This window comes from Solanum pennellii, chromosome 4, assembly GCF_001406875.1.
Source record: "Solanum pennellii chromosome 4, SPENNV200".
Classification (NCBI taxonomy): domain Eukaryota; kingdom Viridiplantae; phylum Streptophyta; class Magnoliopsida; order Solanales; family Solanaceae; genus Solanum; species Solanum pennellii.
In genome coordinates this window covers 909,712-929,929 of record NC_028640.1, presented here as the reverse complement: position 1 = coordinate 929,929, position 20,218 = coordinate 909,712, and the positions used below count along the sequence as shown (strand labels likewise).

General features: G+C 35.7%; 1 protein-coding gene across 1 annotated transcript; it reads left to right on the top strand.

Annotated features, from left to right (window-relative positions):
• The first annotated feature begins 310 nt into the window (after positions 1–310).
• LOC107015681 (serine/threonine-protein phosphatase 2A 65 kDa regulatory subunit A beta isoform-like) lies at positions 311–13,617 on the top strand. The gene is made up of 13 exons (XM_015216017.2): positions 311–498; positions 2,059–2,467; positions 2,757–3,003; positions 3,206–3,318; positions 5,145–5,224; positions 7,116–7,257; positions 7,352–7,432; positions 8,338–8,442; positions 10,706–10,888; positions 12,084–12,176; positions 12,714–12,853; positions 12,937–13,003; positions 13,147–13,617. The coding sequence occupies exons 2-13, from the start codon at positions 2,087–2,089 to the stop codon at positions 13,264–13,266; spliced, it is 1,752 nt and encodes a 583-aa protein (XP_015071503.1). The 5' UTR covers positions 311–498; positions 2,059–2,086; the 3' UTR covers positions 13,267–13,617.
• The last annotated feature ends 6,601 nt before the right edge of the window (positions 13,618–20,218 follow it).

Below are 20,218 nucleotides of genomic sequence, written 5' to 3'. Positions count from 1 at the left end.
TTTTGAGAATCTATTATATAGATCTTTTGGATCATAATTATAATATTTATATAGTATTTATTTTATTATATAGAAGTCAAATATAACGATTTGATTTCAAAGTATGAAACTCTATCTACAATTACAAGTCATAATATGCCATTATTAAGTGTACTTAACCCATATTAAATATGGATTATGTGAATTAAGAGCCTATTTAAACCAACTTATTTAAAATATTTTTATAATTTTAAGATAAAATACTAGAATATTTTTAAACACTTATTTTTAAGCTGGATAAATAAATAATTAGTATTATATACATGTTCTAGCTAGTTGTACATGAGAAAGGAACAAAATCCAACTCTTGTACATTAAGCAACCATTTGATCATTTTTGTGTGCTCAGTCCAAACACTTTCCATTTCATTGAAATCAACGATGGCAACAAAAGCTCTCTCTTGAATTCGCCGGAGATCAAAGGCTTTAAGTCTCCGGCAGCCGGCGACACACATTTCCGGTAATCCTCTTTTCTGCTTCTTGTACACAAGTTAATCAAAATCTTTTGCCGGTAGAACTTAAACAATGTGATCGAAATTGTTGAATTTTATTGCAATTAAAATGGTGAAGCAGCTGATTTGTTTTGTTTTGGAAGATGAAATTGAGCTCATTCTAGTATGTAGGGATTTTTTCCTTTAACAATTTGAGCTCCAGGTCCAGGGTGTTTGTTTTGCTTCTTTTATTTCTTTTTTTGATTAAATGCTAGGGTTTAGTTTAAATCATCATATTTAGATTCATTCATATCATGAATATCTCATTTTTCAGAGAACTTGCAGAATGGACTTTCATGCTTCTTAAGTGAGATGTTAAAATTTTGATTTGTTAAAGGTTTAAGTTTATTAAATGTACTATTCCAAAGTTGCTCAATTTATCTTCCGTTACGGTTTGGGTCCTCTCATGCCTTAGCCCTGAGTAAATGTATCATATTTGCTTGGCTGTTTGTGGAGCCCCAGCTTACAATGGCCATATGTCAAATAACTTGAGGGAGAAGGTCTAAATATACCCCTTAACAATAAAAAGAAAGGTTTACAGTTACCCCATTGTTCTTTAGGTTGGAGTTCCATTAGGGGTTGAGGGCAAAACTTTAGACTTTTCCGAACGGCAGGGGCAAGATTAGACTCTAAGTGTGACCAAGGCAAAAGTTGCTTGATTTCGGATAGTACCGGGTCAAATCTGACCATTTTCCCTTTTAATAATGATGGTGATGTGTGGACCAACTTGTTTGTTGCCTATCTTGTTTTTTTTTTTTTTTATGACAAGGGAAATCCGCAGCCGCTACCCTTTGGGTGCGCACAGGGTAAAACCCCCGCTCCTATGCAATAGCTCGCAAACCACATTGGAGAGGTAACCCGCACTAGGCAAGCCTGGTGCGACGAGCTCGACCCAGAAGGCAAACCCCTTGCTTTCGCTGGCAAGGGGTTTCGAACTTGAGACCTCCAACATGGAAGTCCCAAGCTCAAACCACTGGGCCACCCTGAAGGGTTTTGTTGCCTATCTTATTATTGATTAATCCAGTGGCCTACCTGCCACAGCCCACATGCACAGTTGCCAGGTAAACCTTCCATGAAAGCTGAACTTACTCTGAAGATTGTAGCAGGGAGCGGAATCTGGGATATTGAAACTCTTCTTTTACACCTGAATAGCTTTGACATTCCCTTAGAACTAAAATTTTGAGTTTATAAATATGAACAAGCTCCTTTTTGGCCGCATAACCAAAGCTTTTTATCATTCTCTCGTTCAGATTCAAACTCCATACGAACCACTCTCTTGGAATGTATTCCTCTCTTGTGCAATTACTCTGTTTGTTACTCTTCATTCCTCTCTCTTTCCTTTTTGCACTGTGTTTATCTTTTCATTCCATCTTGGGGGGGTGGAGAAGGATTCTTGGTCGGATTGATTTGTGATTTCTCAGTAGTCAAGACAGCGTATGGCAGTTACGAAAATCTAGTCAAATTTCTTTCTTTCACCATTGATTCATTTTGCTTTTAGTAGTTCTCAATATATATCTTTCCAATTGCAGCTGTAAGGGAAACACAATATACCTGTCAATGGCGCATTTGCTGTTGTATCCAATGGTATTAGATGAGCTGAAGAATGATGACATTCAATTGAGGTTGAATTCTGTTAGGAGGTTATCTTCTATTGCATGTCAACTTGGTGAAGACAGAACCAGGAGGGAGTTGATCCCCTTTTTGTGCAGAAACACTGATGACGAAGATGAGGTTCTACTTGCCATGTCAGAAGAGTTAGGCGGTTTTATTCCTTATGTTGGAGGAGTGGAGCATGCTCATGTGTTGCTCCCTCTTTTGGGAACCCTTTGCACTGTGGAGGAGATCTGTGTGAGGGACAAAGCTGTGGAGTCATTGTGTAGAATTGGATCCCAGATGAGGGAGAGTGATTTGATTGATTGGTTTGTCTCTCTAGTGAAGGTTTGCCCCAAACTTTTATTGTTTATTTTAAATCTCATCACTTGTTCTAAGGAATGCTATTATTCATTACTTTAGAGATCATAGTCAGACAAACTTACAAAGACCATTTAGTTGCAAGTATTTAGTGCCTTGCAATCTGTAAATTCATAGTAACATTTAAACTCAGAGTATTGCGCGCCAAAACTTCATCTGTGTCCTGTCATATTTTGTCATAGCCAATCACAAAATACAGTATTTAAATCAACCTTTTACATTTTGTTCCTATGTCTTCCTTTTTCACAATCACTAGAGGCTGGCAGCTGGTGAGTGGTTCACGGCTAGAGTTTCTGCTTGTGGACTATTTCACATTGCTTACCCAAGTTCCCCTGAGATGTTAAAGGCAGAGCTCCGGTCCATATATAGCCAGTTGTCTCAAGATGACATGCCTATGGTGAGAAGGTCAGCTGCAGCAAACTTGGGGAAGTTTGCTGCTACCATTGAACCAGCTTTCCTCAAGACTGACATCATGACAATGTTTGAAGATCTTACACAGGACGGTAATATTTTAACTCATAAGTTGCCCTGTATGATTATAACTATTCAGTCTAGTCATTCACAGTTTAAGACATATATGGTTCAACTTGTCTGGTACCCACTACTTGTAGCAGTAAATAGCCCCGCAGCTCTTCTAATTAATTTCTATACGATTGTTATATCAACTTGAGTGTTTGTGGTGACTCTATTGTGTCTTGATTTCAGATGAAGATTCTGTACGCTTACTAGCAGTTGAGGGCTGTGCTGCACTAGGCAAGTTGCTGGACCCCCAGGATCATGTTGCACATATTCTTCCTGTCATTGTCAACTTCTCTCAGGTTAGATTGTGTTTGAAATCATGCTACTTGGGCACTCACAGATACTTTAAATCTTTCATGCCTGTTCAGATTCGTGCATTTGTTTATAGTCTTAAGATCAAATCCTGCATATAATCGGTTACTTTTTCAGTTGTTTAGTGAGCTGTTGCAGTGATTTTAGCAACTTACTTTATCGCAATATCTGTATCATCATATCTTTAAGTCTATATATTGGTTTACTACCTATTAGTATGGTTCTGACTTCTGATGTATTTGGGATCTTGTAAATTAAGATATCACACTTTAAGATCAAATCATAACCACTTCGCCAGAGAAGCTTTGTCATAGCTGGAAATAGTGAGTTTTTTGGTTCGATTGTCTAGGTTATGATAATGGTTATTACTTGCTGTTTGAGAAATCTCTACTATAGTTATTACAAGGTAGCAAGGTAGTGGAATATAAAAGGAACACGAATAAGTGGCTTGAAGACTCCTAATTAAATGCGGTCCTTACTGCAAGATCGTGGTGGTTTGAATGACACTTCGGAAGTTCTCAGGATCTAATTCTGATCATGTACTAAAACTAGGGCAAAGTTACTTCAGAATTAGCTTCATAGACTGATATGATTGATTGTTGGTGTATTCATATACTTGTTAAATGCTTTTGCTAGTGCTTTTTATAAGTTCAAATGCTTTTACTACTCTTATACAATACAAAAACCATGACATGGTAATGCCTGTTTGGCCAAGCTTCTGGAAAGTTAAAAAGTTGTTTTTGTTTGTTTTCAAAGGTGTTTGACATCTTTTAGGAAAAAATAAGTGCTTTAGTTGTAGCAGAAGTTGAACAAAGTAGTTATTTCCCTAGAGCACTTTTGGAACTTTGGCCAAGCAGAAATTTCTGCTCTAGTAGTGGCAAAAGTGCTTTTCAAATTGATCATCTGAACACAAACTGTTACTCTGGGGGCAACCTTTTTTCGAACCAAAAGTATTTTTTTTTGGAAATACTTCTTACAAAAGCACTTCTCTAAATAAGCAGATTTTAAAAGCTTAGTCAAACTTGCTATAGAACTTGTAAAAACATGATGTTGGGACGCTGGGATTCTCTTGCCAATAGTTGATACTCGATAGTGAAAATAGGATCAGTCTTTAGCTTACGTAGTGGATGAATTAGTTGGGGAATTGATGGGACTTAGTGCCGGATTCTTATGGCAGCTAGGCTGGACTGAAATTGAGGAAGAGCAGGACAGACCAAACAGTATTTTGGGACTATAATATGAGGATGGACAATGACAACCGGAGAACAACAAAGGTGGAAGATAGTACGGAAATCGGAAGGTGCTCTAAAGGTGTCGCTAGTAGATATAATTTCTAAGTAGAATCTACTATGGGTACATCCGAAAGCATCAATCGAATCTTTTTCTATCTCCTAATTATGGATAGCTAGATGTAAGCATCTCATCCTTGGCTGGAAAAGGTTGTTCAAATGATATATTCCAGAAACTAATACTGTTCGGTTGCCATAAATTTTAGGTTCAGCACAATGAAAACCTGATCAGTGATCTCCAGCAATAACTATGCTCAGTTAGTAGAGGTTTTGATTTAAGTTTGTTACTTCTTTATAATTGATCAGGAAACCTGGTTTACCCTTGTACATTGTCCTGATTTATTTCAAATCACAACTTGTTTACACAGATTTACTTATTTGTTGGAATTCCATTTGATTGCTTTATCAGCTTAATATATATGTTTGTTTTTATATGCATACACACACACACACACACACTCTAGTTTCTTTTACATGTGTTTCTTTCTCAAAGTCACCCCGAGTTTATTTCTCAAAATGACCAGGATAAGTCTTGGCGTGTACGGTACATGGTTGCAAACCAGTTGTATGAGCTGTGTGAAGCTGTGGGTCCTGAAACGAGCAGGTACTTAACTCAATATATTTTACTTTGTGAAATCTACTCTTATGACATTTGTCTAAGTTTTATTTGTACTGGTTTTCTTTCATTTACAATGATATTATCAGCATATCTTGATGTCTTCAATTTTTTGCTTTATGTGATTCTTGGTGTCTTTTGTAAGCAAAATCATAATACATCAACATGCACCAAGACCACTCTTAAATGTAGGTTATGTGGTTGGGCTTACGAAATACTTGTTTACTCTCACATGTCTGTTATACGTGTAAAATTAGTTCATTAAAATAATTTCCATCTCATAAGTGCGTTCTGTGTTACTAAGTCATATTCTAGAGAAGATTGCACTGAACTCTATCACTAGTTCCTGATTTACATTCAGTGTCTCTATTATCATAAGAAATTCAGGATCTGACTTGGTTTTGAATGTCAAATTTTCTATTTGGAGACTACGAAACCAACTCTCCCTCCCCCTTATCCAAAAATAAAACCGTCTTTCAATCGATTTGAATCCTTTACATATTATACGTTTAGATTGTGCCTGCGGTTGAGTGGGCCAAAGTGCCTACCTATCATATTCAGGATTTATCTGAAGGCTCCTTTCAGAGGTTTGAAACCTTTCAGAGGCTTGAAAAACGGGGGTTGGGGTGAGTTGGGGTGTGTGAATGTGATGAATCAAGTAGTAGTTGTTGGAATGCATAAATTCAATGTTGACAGAAATGTTATTCTTCTTTAGATGGGATTAACCAAGGATTAATTTTTAGAAAGATGCAGTATTTATATCAGAAACAAAGAATTATCGTCAAGTCACTAAATATACTAGAAGACCTGCAAGTACTGTTAATCTAAGTTGTTTGGACTCGGGTGTGGGTGTCCGATACGGATGCGGATCTAGAGGTTGGATCTTCTATGATCTAAATTTTAAGATTTGTGGATATGGATCCAAATATGGATACGGGTGTGGGGATTTGGCTAAAAAGATTCAAATATCTAAAAATAGAGTTATAAAACCTAAATTATGAGATATTATGTGGAGAACTTGAGAAAAATTTTTTTGATCAAGAGGAGAATCCTGGAAAGAGATAAAAGAGAAGGTAGTGACAACATAAATTTGTATATGCAAGGTATTCTGTTTTCTTCAATTTCACCTTAGTTTTTGTTTTGATTTCAGAAATAATTGAATCTGTCCAATTCTCCCTCGTATTTGGTCAAATAGTCCAAAACTGGTTGACCAGTTTGGGCATGGATCCCACACCCACGTTGTGTCAACACGGTTGCGGCGCCGAAAGTGAAGAGTTCGAGCAACTTAACTTCTCATCATTGTTCGGTGTCCCGCATTGGTTGGATTGAGGGTTTAAGAGTCCTTTTTTGCTGTACGTATTTACATCATCTTGGTGCATAGTAATGAAATCTCTACCTTCCTATTAAAAAATAGTTGCAGGTTGGTTGAGGGAATGGGTTATTGCATTCTTACCCTCACTCACCTTATTAGCTAGATTTTGTGGTCGAATTAGATTCCATATCAATGTTTTTAACGTGGTACCAGAGTTAGACTTAGACTTAGACCTATCCCAATTCTTCTTTTACCCAATGTTGGGCCCCCATTTATATTGTCTGGAGTCCAGAATCCAGCCCCAGGCGTATGCCAGGAGTTAAGGGTACCACATTGGTTGAGCAACTCTCACGCATGATCTAGCTTGCGAGGTTGATAAGACGCATTACCCTTTTCTCAACAATCATGATATGTGACGTGGTCAATGTCAACTTAGTAGAGGAAATTGTGTTACTAGGAGTCTATGCATTTGTTTCTCTACCAATGAGACTGTTAGCTTGCTTACCATACAGAGAAATAACAATTTTTTGCTCTGTGATATCTGATTGTTGGTGATCATGACTTAAGGAAGGACCTGGTTCCTTCTTATGTGCGTTTGCTGCGGGATAATGAAGCGGAAGTGCGTATAGCTGCTGCAGGGAAAGCCACCAAATTCAGTCAGATACTTAGTCCTGAGCTTTTTTTACAGCATATTCTTCCGTCTGTGAAGGTAAATACATCTTGGTTTACCTGTTAAGGAACTTCTAATTACAGCTTTTGTTCCAACTGTTCCTAATATGTAATTGAGTTTTTAAATGTTATAGGAATTGTCATCCGACTCATCGCAGCACGTTAGATCTGCTTTGGCTTCTGTTATAATGGGGATGGCTCCTGTCCTCGGGAAGGTGATTGAACATTTTCTTGATTTTTGTTGTAGAATTCAGACAAGAAAATATTAATCACGTATTTATGTATGATACATATGTTGATATACGCAACATTATCAAGTTGTAGAACTTACCGTGATACTTGTTGGATCTGTCGCAACTAAGAATTTTCGTTACTTGCAATATGCACTGCTTTAGATGACAGTGTTTGCATATAAGTTAACTTTTGGAAGCTTTTGTATTCTAATACTCTAAGCTAACATAACTACATTTGGACCTTTTAAAAGAATCAATCTTTTGGAGGACAAAAAAGACCAGTATGATCTGGGAGGTCAAATTCTTTGATGAGATTTAAGTAGGTTCTGCTCTTTATTTGTATGACGCTCTGCGATTCAACATATTTCTACAAATCATCTTATCACACATTATTTAATGGGTCTATTAAGCTTGAATGTGCACAGTTGGATGCATCAACCTGGTTCTCATTTTTCTTCACTTTCCTTATGATGCTTCCTCTTCTTCTTATGAGCCTGTTTGGCCAAACTTGTTGAAAATTAGAAGTGATTCTTTTGAAGTGCTTATCTTGGAGATTTATGGCATTTAACTAAGTTTCTGGGAAAAAGTTCTTGAAGTGATTTTGCCAAACACAAACGTAGTAATCTCCCAAGTGCTTTTTCTAAAACACCATTTGATAAAAAGTGCTGATCAAAATAAGCAAATTTGAAGAGCTTGGCAAACAAACTATTTTTTAGGCAATGTATCTTCTATACATTTTTGGATTTTGATTGGTAAATTCCGCTACATTATCATAATATAACATGTGCAGTCAAAGAGATTTTTGTGTTTGGTTTCTTCCCTAGTTTGTCTACCTTCATTTGATCTTTGAAATTGAAATTATCAAACTCATTTTATATTTCATGCAGGATGCAACCATTGTACATCTTCTTCCAATTTTTCTTTCCCTTCTGAAGGATGAGTTTCCTGATGTGCGCCTCAACATCATTAGCAAACTTGATCAAGTCAATCAGGTTGGTTGTATTTTCAAGCCTTGTTCTTTCTAGCTCCTTTTGGTTCATGCTTTCTGTTCGTTATGAGCGTTTCTTTGTGTCTGATAAGCTCCAAGAGGAAGAAGGAAATTGAAGATCAATGAAGTCGTATAGTCAACCTAGTATAGTGGGATGCCACTTTGCCTTCTTGTTCCTAGAAAATTTTCTTGATCATCTTTCAGTTCTAGGACATAGATATCAAGATGCAGTCTTATCTCTATTACAGAGACGTGTTGAGGAAGACCAGACTGGTTCAGGGTCCATAGATAGAATTTTGTTTTGAGGCTATTCATTTCATGAGTCTATGTGGAGATCAGTGGTGGCAAATGGGCGAGTTGGGTTAAATTTGGGTGGGTTGAAAACAGGTCAACATAAAATGGGTAATAATTCAACCCGCGCATAATTCATAAGGGTAAAAGTGGGTTGGCCGACAAATGGGTTGGGTAAAAAAACAGTTGACCCATATTTACCCATTTCCACGAGTAAATGGTGCTCAACTTTATAATTTTCATCATTCTCCTCTCTGAGAATAGACTTCTCCTAGAGTCTCTTCTTGATCGAGAATATTGATTTCTTTGTCATGCTTATTTTCTTAATTCTTTAATTTTCTTACAATCTAAATCTGTACAGACTTTAGTACCAGTGTGATTTTTCATGCTACAATATGATATTCTCACTAGTATAGTTTCTATCTATGAAGCCTTGCTAGCCTTTGTATCTTAAACAATCTGATAAGTCAATATCAGCCAAATTATGTGCTTTCTACCGAACTTTGTATCAGTGTTAGCCAATTAATTTTCTGCATTTTGAATAATATTGTCACTATTTCAACAACAACATCAACATACTAGTGTAGTCCTACACATTAGGATTTGGGGTGGGGAGGGTAAAGTGTATGCAGCCCTTACCTCTACCTCAAAGGTGAAGTAGACACTGTTTTTAATAGACCTCCGGCTCAAGACAAAACCAGTCCAAAAAAATACATAATGGAAGTAGAAGAGACAATAGATAGTTACAGAACGATATACAACAAAGTAATACTACAACGAACTACACAAAATAATAAATAGGAACAAAACTTGAAGAGCAAGAAACTACAAGAGTAGTCCTACGATTATTAGTAAGGGCATTTGCATAATATATTGTCCTAATATAAACCTTTTGCATATTTGTCACAATATCACGGTGAACAAAAGTTGGGACTAAAGAAAGTTCAAGTTCTCAAAAATTAACTGTATATCTAAACAAAGCAAAACATGTAAATTGGACCTGTGGAGAATATTACATGTTCATAAGACAAGTATAAGGAATGGAATGATACTGTGTCAAAATTTGCCAAAATCATCTTAAACAAGAAGTTCTTTTCAACCCGTACTGTAGTATGCTTAAATTATTAAGGATTTAAGTTGTATACACTTATGATGCAATATCTGCAAAGTCTAGTTATCCTATCGTAGCATGTTGAGTTGGTTACTACTAGCGATTAAGAAATAACTCCGTCATGAATTATTTTCTGTGCCGGATGCTATGCACTTTGAAGTACTAGTTTTTAAAAAAGAATTATTTATTTTTAAATTAAAAAAAGGAGGCTATACCCTATTAAAACTGCTTTATCTATGCAAAGATTGGAAACTAATAACTAGAAAAGCATTGATTTAAGAATTCAACGAAACACTGTATTTATCACACCTCCTAATGTAAAGGAGAAAACACAAAAAGTTAAGGAACTGAGTAAATATTTAAGAGAAAACATGTTCAATTACTAGACGTTCCCTCAATTTCCATATTTTACCCATTTTTACGTGTCAAATATGGGACCTGTTCAATATATCATTCCCCAACTGTTAAAATATTGGCGGATCGATAAAATATGGGCTCAGTTTGCTAGCACTAATGGATATGAATGTTTTGCAGTCGAACAGGACTTGCTATTTAATTAACTGGTACAAACTAATGTGTGCTTGGGAAACTTGAACTAATAGCAAGTTCTCTTTGCCAGATTTGTTTTCTGATTGCTTGTCTTATTCAGATGTTTTTATGTCAATTTTTAACTTTTTCTTTTTGCCTTACCATTCTACTTCTACTTGCATAATATCATGGTTTTCTTAATGTTTTTTTTTTTTTGAAGTAAGGCTAACTTCATTAATCGTGATTCTCTTTATGCTTATTCATTCTATCTATTGGTTCTTTGCAAATCTTTTGCAGCTTCTTCAGGACTAAATTTAAGTTGCTTCCAATTTTACAGGTGATTGGAATTGATTTATTATCCCAATCTCTGTTGCCAGCTATTGTTGAGCTGGCAGAGGATAGGCATTGGCGAGTTCGTCTGGCTATAATAGAATACATACCTCTGCTGGCCAGTCAGTTGGGTGTAGGATTTTTCGATGATAAGCTTGGCACCCTTTGCATGCAGTGGTTACAGGACGAGGTTGGTATGTGATAAGCTAGTGTGACTAGATATGGAACCTTTCTTTTTGATTTATAACACAAAACATTAGATATGTAATCTAGAAAATGAGAAGCATAGATACTTTGCTTTTGTAAAGTGAGTGCATCTCTTTCACTTTCTCTTTCATTGTCAGTGGCAAGGAGGATGCATTTCATCTTTTGGATCAAACTAGCTGTTGTTTCTGTCTTAGTCTAAATCTGAATATTAAGATGTACATTAAGATTTAGATGTTTCAACATGAATACACATGTAAATATAAAAATGTGGCATTAATATATGAATACTTAATAATCAGGACTATTTATTGTTTAAACATCTGAATATATTAATCGTCTCTATTAAAAATTATAAATATAAATTTAATAAAATAGTAAATCAATCTAATATTAAATCAATAAAATATTTAAAAGTTGTATGATGGTTGTTCATGGTGATGGCTAGCGATGGTGTTTTTGGGTGTTGATTGGGGATTGTGTTGGTTGATGGTGGTATTTTGTGTAGTAGTTGGTGATGGTGGTTGACAGTAGTGGTTGATGGTGGTTGACAGTAATGGTTGATGGTGGAGGTGGTTGATAGTTGTGGTGGATGATAAATATATTAATGGTGGTGGTAAATGATTATGGTGGTTGGCGATATATAGTGTGGCTTATGAGTGGTAATTGTCGATAGTGATCGGTGGTGATGATCATAAATGGTGGCTAATGGTGGTGACAACTGATTGTAGTGATTGACAATGATGGTAGTTGTCTGAGGGTGGTGGTTGTGAGTAGTGGGTGGTGGTAGTTGATAATGGTGGGTTGCAATGACGACCGTTGATAATGGTGGGCGACAAGACTAGTAGTGAATGGATGGAATTGGTGATTGCCATCTTTGTAGAAATTTTTGAATAAAAATCTTAATGATATTAAGACTTTGATACAAATTTTACATTCAGATCTATCCAGACTCATTAAGTGGTTGTTAAAGAAACACTCTTAATGCTCTTAATGATTAGAATTCAAACATTAAAAACAAACCTAATGACTGAGATCTGAATGATTAAGACCTCCATTAAATGCAAAGAAATGAAGCCCTTGTGACTTCTTCTCTTCTCTGCCATTGTTGATACCTGTCAAAGAAAAATGCTTGCATCAAGCATTCGATTCTCTCTTACTGATTTGCGTATGTGGTTCAGGTTTATTCAATCAGAGACGCTGCAGCTAATAACTTGAAGCGTCTCGCGGAAGAACTTGGTCCAGAATGGGCAATGCAGCATATAATTCCTCAGGTTTGTTTGATGCTATTTCAAAGCTGAAGTGCTGGTTATCTTGCATAATTTCCAAATAACTCTCGTGAGAATTTCTTTTGCTGTTGATGCATGGATATTAGGCAGAATGGTAGGGAGAGGTGAGTTGATTTCTCTTTTGATAATCACTTCTGAAGTATCCCCCTAGGATTGATTTCTCTTTAGATAACCATTCCAATTCCTTCCTCAACTGTGTATCCACTATGACACCCCCTCCCAAAAGTAATAGGCAAAAGAAAGAAGAAATGAAAATTGTCAGGTTGAAGGGTTAATACTGGATTTTGTGGGTCCTTGAGACTGTTGTAATAATTCATCATGGCCAAGCTTAGTTTCAGAGACTTGGTTTGATCATGTATATTATCTGCTTGTTATCTGTTTCTCATTGGTCAAGACATGGTCATTTGTTTGCAGTTCCTGGATATGATTAATATTCTGCATTATTCGTTCTCTTGGTTTGACCATGTCTGATATCAAGCTTGTTCCTGTTTTTAGTGGTTTAAACATGTCATCTCTTTGCAGGTCTTGGGTGTTATTAATAATTCACATTATTTATACCGGATGACAATACTAAGGGCAATATCTTTACTTGCACCTGTGATGGGTTCTGAGATAACATGTTCTAAGTTGCTGCCAGTGGTTATTACTGTAGCAAAGGACAGGTGGTTTTGCTTTTCAATTCTTGTTAAAGTCATTATATGCATCAGTCCCTAGATCTGATGGTCCAATTTCATTTCTTCTCCAGAGTGCCCAACGTCAAATTTAATGTTGCAAAGGTGTTGCAGTCCCTTATCCCTGTTGTTGACCAATCAGTGAGAACTCTCATCTACCTTCTTTTCTTGGATTGGTTATAGCGATTGAGCTTACTTACGTTGTTGTTTGTTGAAGAAAGTTTACACTTGCATATCCTCACTATACCTTAGTGCCGACTTTCTAAGCCTCTTATAATTGCCAGGTAGCAGAGAAAATGATTCGCTCTAGTTTAGTAGAGCTAGCTGAGGACCCTGATGTCGATGTCCGTTTTTATGCAAGTCAAGCACTTCAGTCAATTGATGGTGTCATGATGTCAAGCTAAAGATACTTATCTGTTGGGGGTTCAATACCAGAAATCTGTTGTCAAATACTCTCTGGACGTCTGGGATTACGCCGTCACACCAAGAAACAGTTAAGGGAAGACAGAAAGTGAAATACATCTGTTTGAGATAGTGTTATTAATACTAATATATATTCTAGGATGTGTCAAATATGAAATGCTTCCTGCAGTAAGCTCAAGTATTTACATGTAAATTGGCTGTTAGACTAACTAATTAGTGTTGTCGAATGAATGTTTTTTCTTATTAGATTCTTTCTAGTTACTAAAGGCTGTTATATATCCAAATACGAATTTGCAATTCTATCAAAGTATGAAGTGTCAAATACTCTTGAACTTATCGTGAATTATTAATTTTATCCTTGAACTATTGACAGTCTCAGAAACATCACTCTACCAACTCAACTTAAATACATCTGATCTGCCACATGATAAAACAACTGGTCTCAAACTCTTGTAGGAGCGTGATACGCTATAGCTTGACTAAAGGCTATTGCTCTCTTTCCATTTTGTTTACATTCACTAAAACAGCTATTTTCTCTATTTTCATTAGCTCACTCCAAAGAAAGAAGATGGCAGATCAAGTTGTGACTATAGCTGCACGTTTTCTGCTAGAGAATTTGTTGCACCTAATAAATAAAAATGCAAATCGTCTCCATATTTATGAGACGGTATTTGATTGAGGATGGAGTTTGATAGACATATATATTAGCACAAACTCACTCGGTTCTAATTTATGTGAAGGTGTTTGACGGAGTAAAAGATGTTCTTTTGAAGATTCTCATACAGTTCGCAGAACAGATTGAGCAGTACTAAAATACAAGGATGTGAACGAAATAGCCAAAGTGATATGTGGCGTTATGGCTAAAGAAGATTAGTGTCTCGTTGTCTTGGATGATGTGTCCGCGACAGTAATTGTAGATTATGTCAAAAGTGTTCTCTCGAAAAACAACAGAGGTCATCGAATCATGATGACCACTACTGACAGATACTTTCCTACAATACAAGATCCAGCTACATCTCGTGAATGAGGAAACTGAAGGGTGCTAAGGGTCGCTGCTAAAGATTAAGTATTATTGGCAACTATAATTGCCACTAAAGGGTGTAAGGATCGCCGCTAATGTGGTGTATTAGCGGCAACTATATTCGCCACTAAAGGGTGCAAGGGTCGAGTCTAAAGATGGAGCATTAGCGGCAACTAAAGGGTGTAAGGGTCGCTGCTAAAGATGGAGTGTTAGCAACAATTATAATCGCCGCTTAAAGGCTAAAGATGGAGTATTAGAGGCAACTATACTAAAAGGTGTAAGTGTCAACGCTAAAGATGGAGTTTTAGCGGCAACCAAAATCGCTAAAAGGTGTAAGCGTCAACACTAAAGATGGAGTTTGCAACCAAAATCGCCGCTAAAAGGTGTAAGGGTCGCTACTAAAGATGGAGATAGCGGCAACAAAATCGCCACTAAAGGGTATATGGGTGGCCGCTAAAAATGGTGTATTAGCAGCAACTGTATTCGCCAGTAAAGGGTCTAAGGGTCGCCGCTAAAGATGGAGTATTAGCGGCAAATTTGCTCGACACTAAAGGGTCTAAAGGTCGCACTAAAGATGGAGTATTAGCGGCAACTTTAATCGCCCGCTAAAGATGGAGTATTAGCACCAACTGCAATCGCCACTAAAGGGTCTAAGGGTCGCCGCTAGAGATGGTGTATTAGCAACAACTGTGATCGCCACTAAAGGGTCTAAGGGTCGCTGCTAAAGATGGAGTATTAGCGGCAACTTTAATCGCCCGCCGCTAAAGATGGAGTATTAGCACCAACTGCGATAAAGGGTCTAAGGGTCGCCGCTAAAGATGGTGTATTAGCAGCAACTGTGATCGCCACTAAAAGGTCTAAGGGTCGCCGCTAAAGATGGAGTATTAGCAGCAACAGTGATCGCCACTAAAGGGTCTAAGGGTCGCCGCTAAAGATGGAGTATTAGCAGCAACTATGATTGCCACTAAAGGGTCTAAGGGTCGCCGCTAAAGATTTAGTATTAGCAGCAACTGCGATCGCCACTAAAGGGTCTAAGGGTCGCCGCTAAAGATGGAGTATTAGCAGCAACTGTGATCACCACTAAAGGGTCTAAGGGTCGCCGCTAAGATGGAGTATTAGCAGCAACTGTGATCGCCACTAAAGGGTCTAAGGGTCGCCGCTAAATATGGAATATTAGCAGCAACTGCAATCGCCACTAAAGGGTCTAAGGGTCGCCGCTAAAGATGTTAGCGGCATTTGATCGCCTGAGTATTAGCAGCAACTGTGATGCCACTAAAGGGTCTAAGGGTCGCCCTAAAGATTTAGTATTAGCAGCAACTGTGATCGCCACTAAAGGGTCTAAGGGTCGCCGCTAAAGATTTAGTATTAGCAGCAACTGTGATCGCCACTAAAGGGTCTAAGTGTCGCCGCTAAAGATGGAGTATTAGCAGCAACTGTGATCGCCACTAAAGAGTCTAAGGGTCGCCGCTAAAGATGGAGTATTAGCAGCAACTGTGATCGCCACTAAAGGGTCTAAGGGTCGCCGCTAAAGATTGAGTATTAGCAGCAACTATGATCACCACTAAAGGGTCTAAGTCGCCGCTAAAGATTTAGTATTAGCAGCAACTGTGATCGCCACTAAAGATTTAGTATTAGCAGCAACTGTGATCGCCACTAAAGGGTCTAAGGGTCGCCGCTAAAGATGGAGTATTAGCGGCATTTGATCGCCACTAAAGGTGGAGTATTAGCGGCAACTTTAATCGCCAGTAATGGGTATAAGGGTCGCCGCTAAAGATGGAGTATTAGAGCAACTTCAGTCGCCACTAAAGGGTATAAGGGTCGCCGCTAAAGATGAAGTTATAGCGGCAACCTAGGTCGCCACTAAAGGGTATAAGGGTCGCCGCTAAAGATGAAGTAGTAGTGCCAACCTAGATCGCCACTAAAGGGTATAAGGATCACCGCTAAAGATGGAGTATTAGCAACTTTAGTCGCCACACTAAAGGGTATAATGGTCGCCTCTAAAGATGGAGTATTAGCAGCAACTGTAATCGCCACTAAAGGGTCTAAGGATCGCCGCTAAAGATGGAGTACTAGCGGCAACTGTAATCGCCACTAAATGGTATAAGTGTCGTCGCTAAAGATGGAGTATTAGCACCAACTTTAGTCGCTACTAAAGGGTATAAGGGTCTCCAATGATGAAGTATAGAGGCAACTTATGTCGCCACTAAGGGGTCTAAGGGTCGCCACTAAACATGAAGTATTAGCAGCAACTGTAATCGCCGCAAAAGGGTGTAAGGTTCGCCGTTAAAGATTAAGTATTAGTGGCAATTTAAATAGCCACCGAAGGGTGTTAGGGTCGCCCTAAAGATGAAGTATTATCGGCAACCATAATCGCCACGAAAGGGTGTAAGGGTCGCCGCTAAAGATAGAGTATTAGCGGCAACTACAATCGCCACCAAAGGGTATAAGGGTCGTCGCTAAAGATTGAGTATTAGCGGCAACTATAGATGGAGTATTATGGCAACTATAATCGCCACTAAAGGGTTTATATGTCGCCGCTAGAATGAAGTATTAGTGGCAACTATAATCGCCACTAAAGGGTATAAATGTCGCCTCTAAAGATGCAGTATTAGTGGCAACTATATTAGTGTGGGGAGGCTTCCAAGATTTCACTTCCCAAAACTCAGGAACCTTGTTCTTCTCCAATGTGATACGCTTAAGCATGTGCCTGATTAGCTGCATATTGTATTGAGAGGCAGGACATCGCGGAATTGAAAACGTGCTAAACCAGTCAAACAATGTCCTCCTTTATAATGATACTAGTTTCCGAGCACGCGATTTGCGCGTGTAACCCATGAGTGTATTATTTCTTCAAAGATAATATTAGTAAATAATAAAATATGTCTAATTGAGATTTCTTACTTTGTTTTACTACTAATTGTCTCCAATTTTCTGACCTCCAAGTGAATGCATCGAGATAATAATATGAGAAATTAATAAAATAAACTTTGTTTGTAATTAAAAAATAAGTTTGCAAAGCTAAAAGGAAAAATAACAACTATCTAAATTAAATTTCTTGATACTTCCGTTTTATTGGTTGAAAATGCTAGATAGTGTAAGATTAACTTTGAGTGAAGGAAAACAAAACCTTTAAACTTTATTAATGAATGTGTTTTAAGTATTGTATTAAATTTTTATCCACAAACACTTTAAACTAATTAGTTAACTATAAATATTTAAAACTAAGATGTAAAAAGTTTTATCATTTATATTTTAAAAATCAGGATATTTATGAATAATTACTATTTTTATATAAAATTTAATTCTATCATACATAACTTATCCACCATTAATCTAATATTATATGTTTCACCTTTTTTTTNGTCACATGAATTATTGTTAAAATAAATATAAAAAAGATAGAGATGAAATTTAATTTTAAAGATACATGAATCTACTTTAATTATATTTACTCATTTTTGTTTTATTTTACATTTATGTTAGAAATTTGAAAGGTCAAGATTATGAAATGAGAATAAGAAGATTATATATATATATAAATTATATTAGTTTTAATTTATTAGAGGGGTAAAATGGTAATTCAACTTTTAAGTTTTGAGCTTCATGCTTATAATAATACTAGTTTCCGAAACGTGCGTTGCACGTTTACTTCATAAGGATGAATAAAATGATAAATAATTTTTGTTTTAAAAGATAAAATACAGTAGCAAAAACAAAAATGGAGGCACACTATCTTATGATTAACTTTCTTAAAATGTTCTTTTTTGTCTCATAAAAATGTTGAAATTAAGTTAATATTTATACATTTCAAGAAGATAAAATATTTGACATTAATTAGTAAAAGATGAAATTCTCCTTCTCATTAAGTAGAAGGCAATTAAGTAATTCAAATTTATATATAAAAAACTTATTAGAAGGAAATAACTAAGATTTAAAGTGCAATGATTGATATTTAAATTATGTAATTATACAAATAAAATATTAATATTTAATTAAATAAATCAGATTTTAATTTAATGGAGAGTCAAAATGACAATATTAGTATTCTTACAATTAAAAGTTTGTTAAAATATATTTTAAATTTTTTTGTTAAAAAATTAATAGGAGCAATATTTGGTCAAAGGATAGAAGATCTTCTAACTTCTTAAGCATTTTTTTGACTTTGGGATTTGGATCTCATGATAATTTTAATGAAAATTGTCCAAAAACTTTAGATTTTATCCACAACCACATGTAAGAATGATTCTTTACAAATATTTAAAATTTAAAATGCATAAACGTAATTATTAATAATTTGAAATTAGAAAATCTTGTAGGCATTAATTGTTTTGCATGTCTTATACACTATTTTTATGATTGTATATGTCTCATTTTGTAAAGCAAAAAACACACCCTTCAATCAAATATATTCTTAAAACAAAAGTACAAATACAAAGATAAAGTATCATATATAGGAGCAAGTTTAACATAACGCAACCAATGAAAAATAGAAAAATTCTAAGACAATGTTTTTCCTGTTTTTTTTTTATAAAGCAAATTGAAACAAAGTTTTAGTAATAAACATTCAACTTTTGACCATAAAAAATTAAAATATTTGGAAGACAAGTTAATGGAAGTGATATTTAACTACATAAATGGCGGGGTCTTACTATAGTTCCAATCTCGACAAATAAGTAAAAAAAAAATACATCAAACTTCGATACTTGAGTAGAATCATACTATGCCTTGTAATCTTGACATAAATTTTCTTGCCTTGAGATTTTCTTCACTTGATTAAAGTTTCTCTAGTCTTCCACACACAAAAATTGTATCACATATAAACCTTCCTATAAAAATAATGTTAAAAGATTGTATTTATAGGAAAAAATATAACTTTGGAATATGAAGATTCACTTACAAAGTTGAAAGGTCAAGTGTTACAAAAATTTAAGACAAATATTAATTAAGAACATAAATTAATTTAGAAGATAAATCATATACATGTATCTATTTAAAGGGTAAATAATTTAAGAAAATAAATTAAATTAGATATTTTAATTAAGAATTATTCTAAAGAAGTGCAAAAGTCATTAACATTTCCATTAAAATAATGTAACTCAATATTTAAATTAAATAGTTAAATATTTTTATAATATTTTAATTTATAATAAGGGTAAAATCGTAATTCAACTTTTAACTTTTTTTGTTCCCTCTTATAATAATATATGATATGATTAAGGTCGCCGAATTCATTTTGTTCATAAATTATTTTAAGTTTCTACTATACACAATTGGGGGATATTTTAAGTCCAACAATGCATGATCAATAGTCTTTTACTACTAGTATATCTTGTTATTCTAACTTCATACAACTTTTATGGTACAATAGGCCTATGTTGTTGTTGTACTCGTGTCATATCCTCCAGAAATGACCTACTTTTGGAGGATCGGACACACCATTTTTGCAGAGTGCGAGCAACAGAGCTATAGGCTAGATGGGAGTATTTTGAATGAATTAAGTAATTATGGGTAGTAGCTAGTCAGTAATGGTGGTTGACAGTAGTAGTTGATACCTAATGGTGGCAACAGGTGGTGGCTGATTATAGTTATAGGCTTATATCTATTAGGTGGTGGTGAATGATGTCAGTAATTATTAGTATTAATATATAGTGGTTACTAAAGGGAATGATTGTCGATAGTAATTAACAAATAAAAAGTAAATGGCGTTTTCTTAATTTAGTATAAAATTGTTTATATCAAAAGAAAGAAAACATTAATAAACCAGAGGAAGGTTCTTGCATGGTAAACATCCTTCACCTTCAATTCTAAAGTAGCGAGTCCGAGCCATTAAGGGAACAAAAAGAGTAGGAGCTAAGTTGACACAGATCTGTTTTCATGCATCAAACTGGCATTAGCTTATTTTATTTTATTAA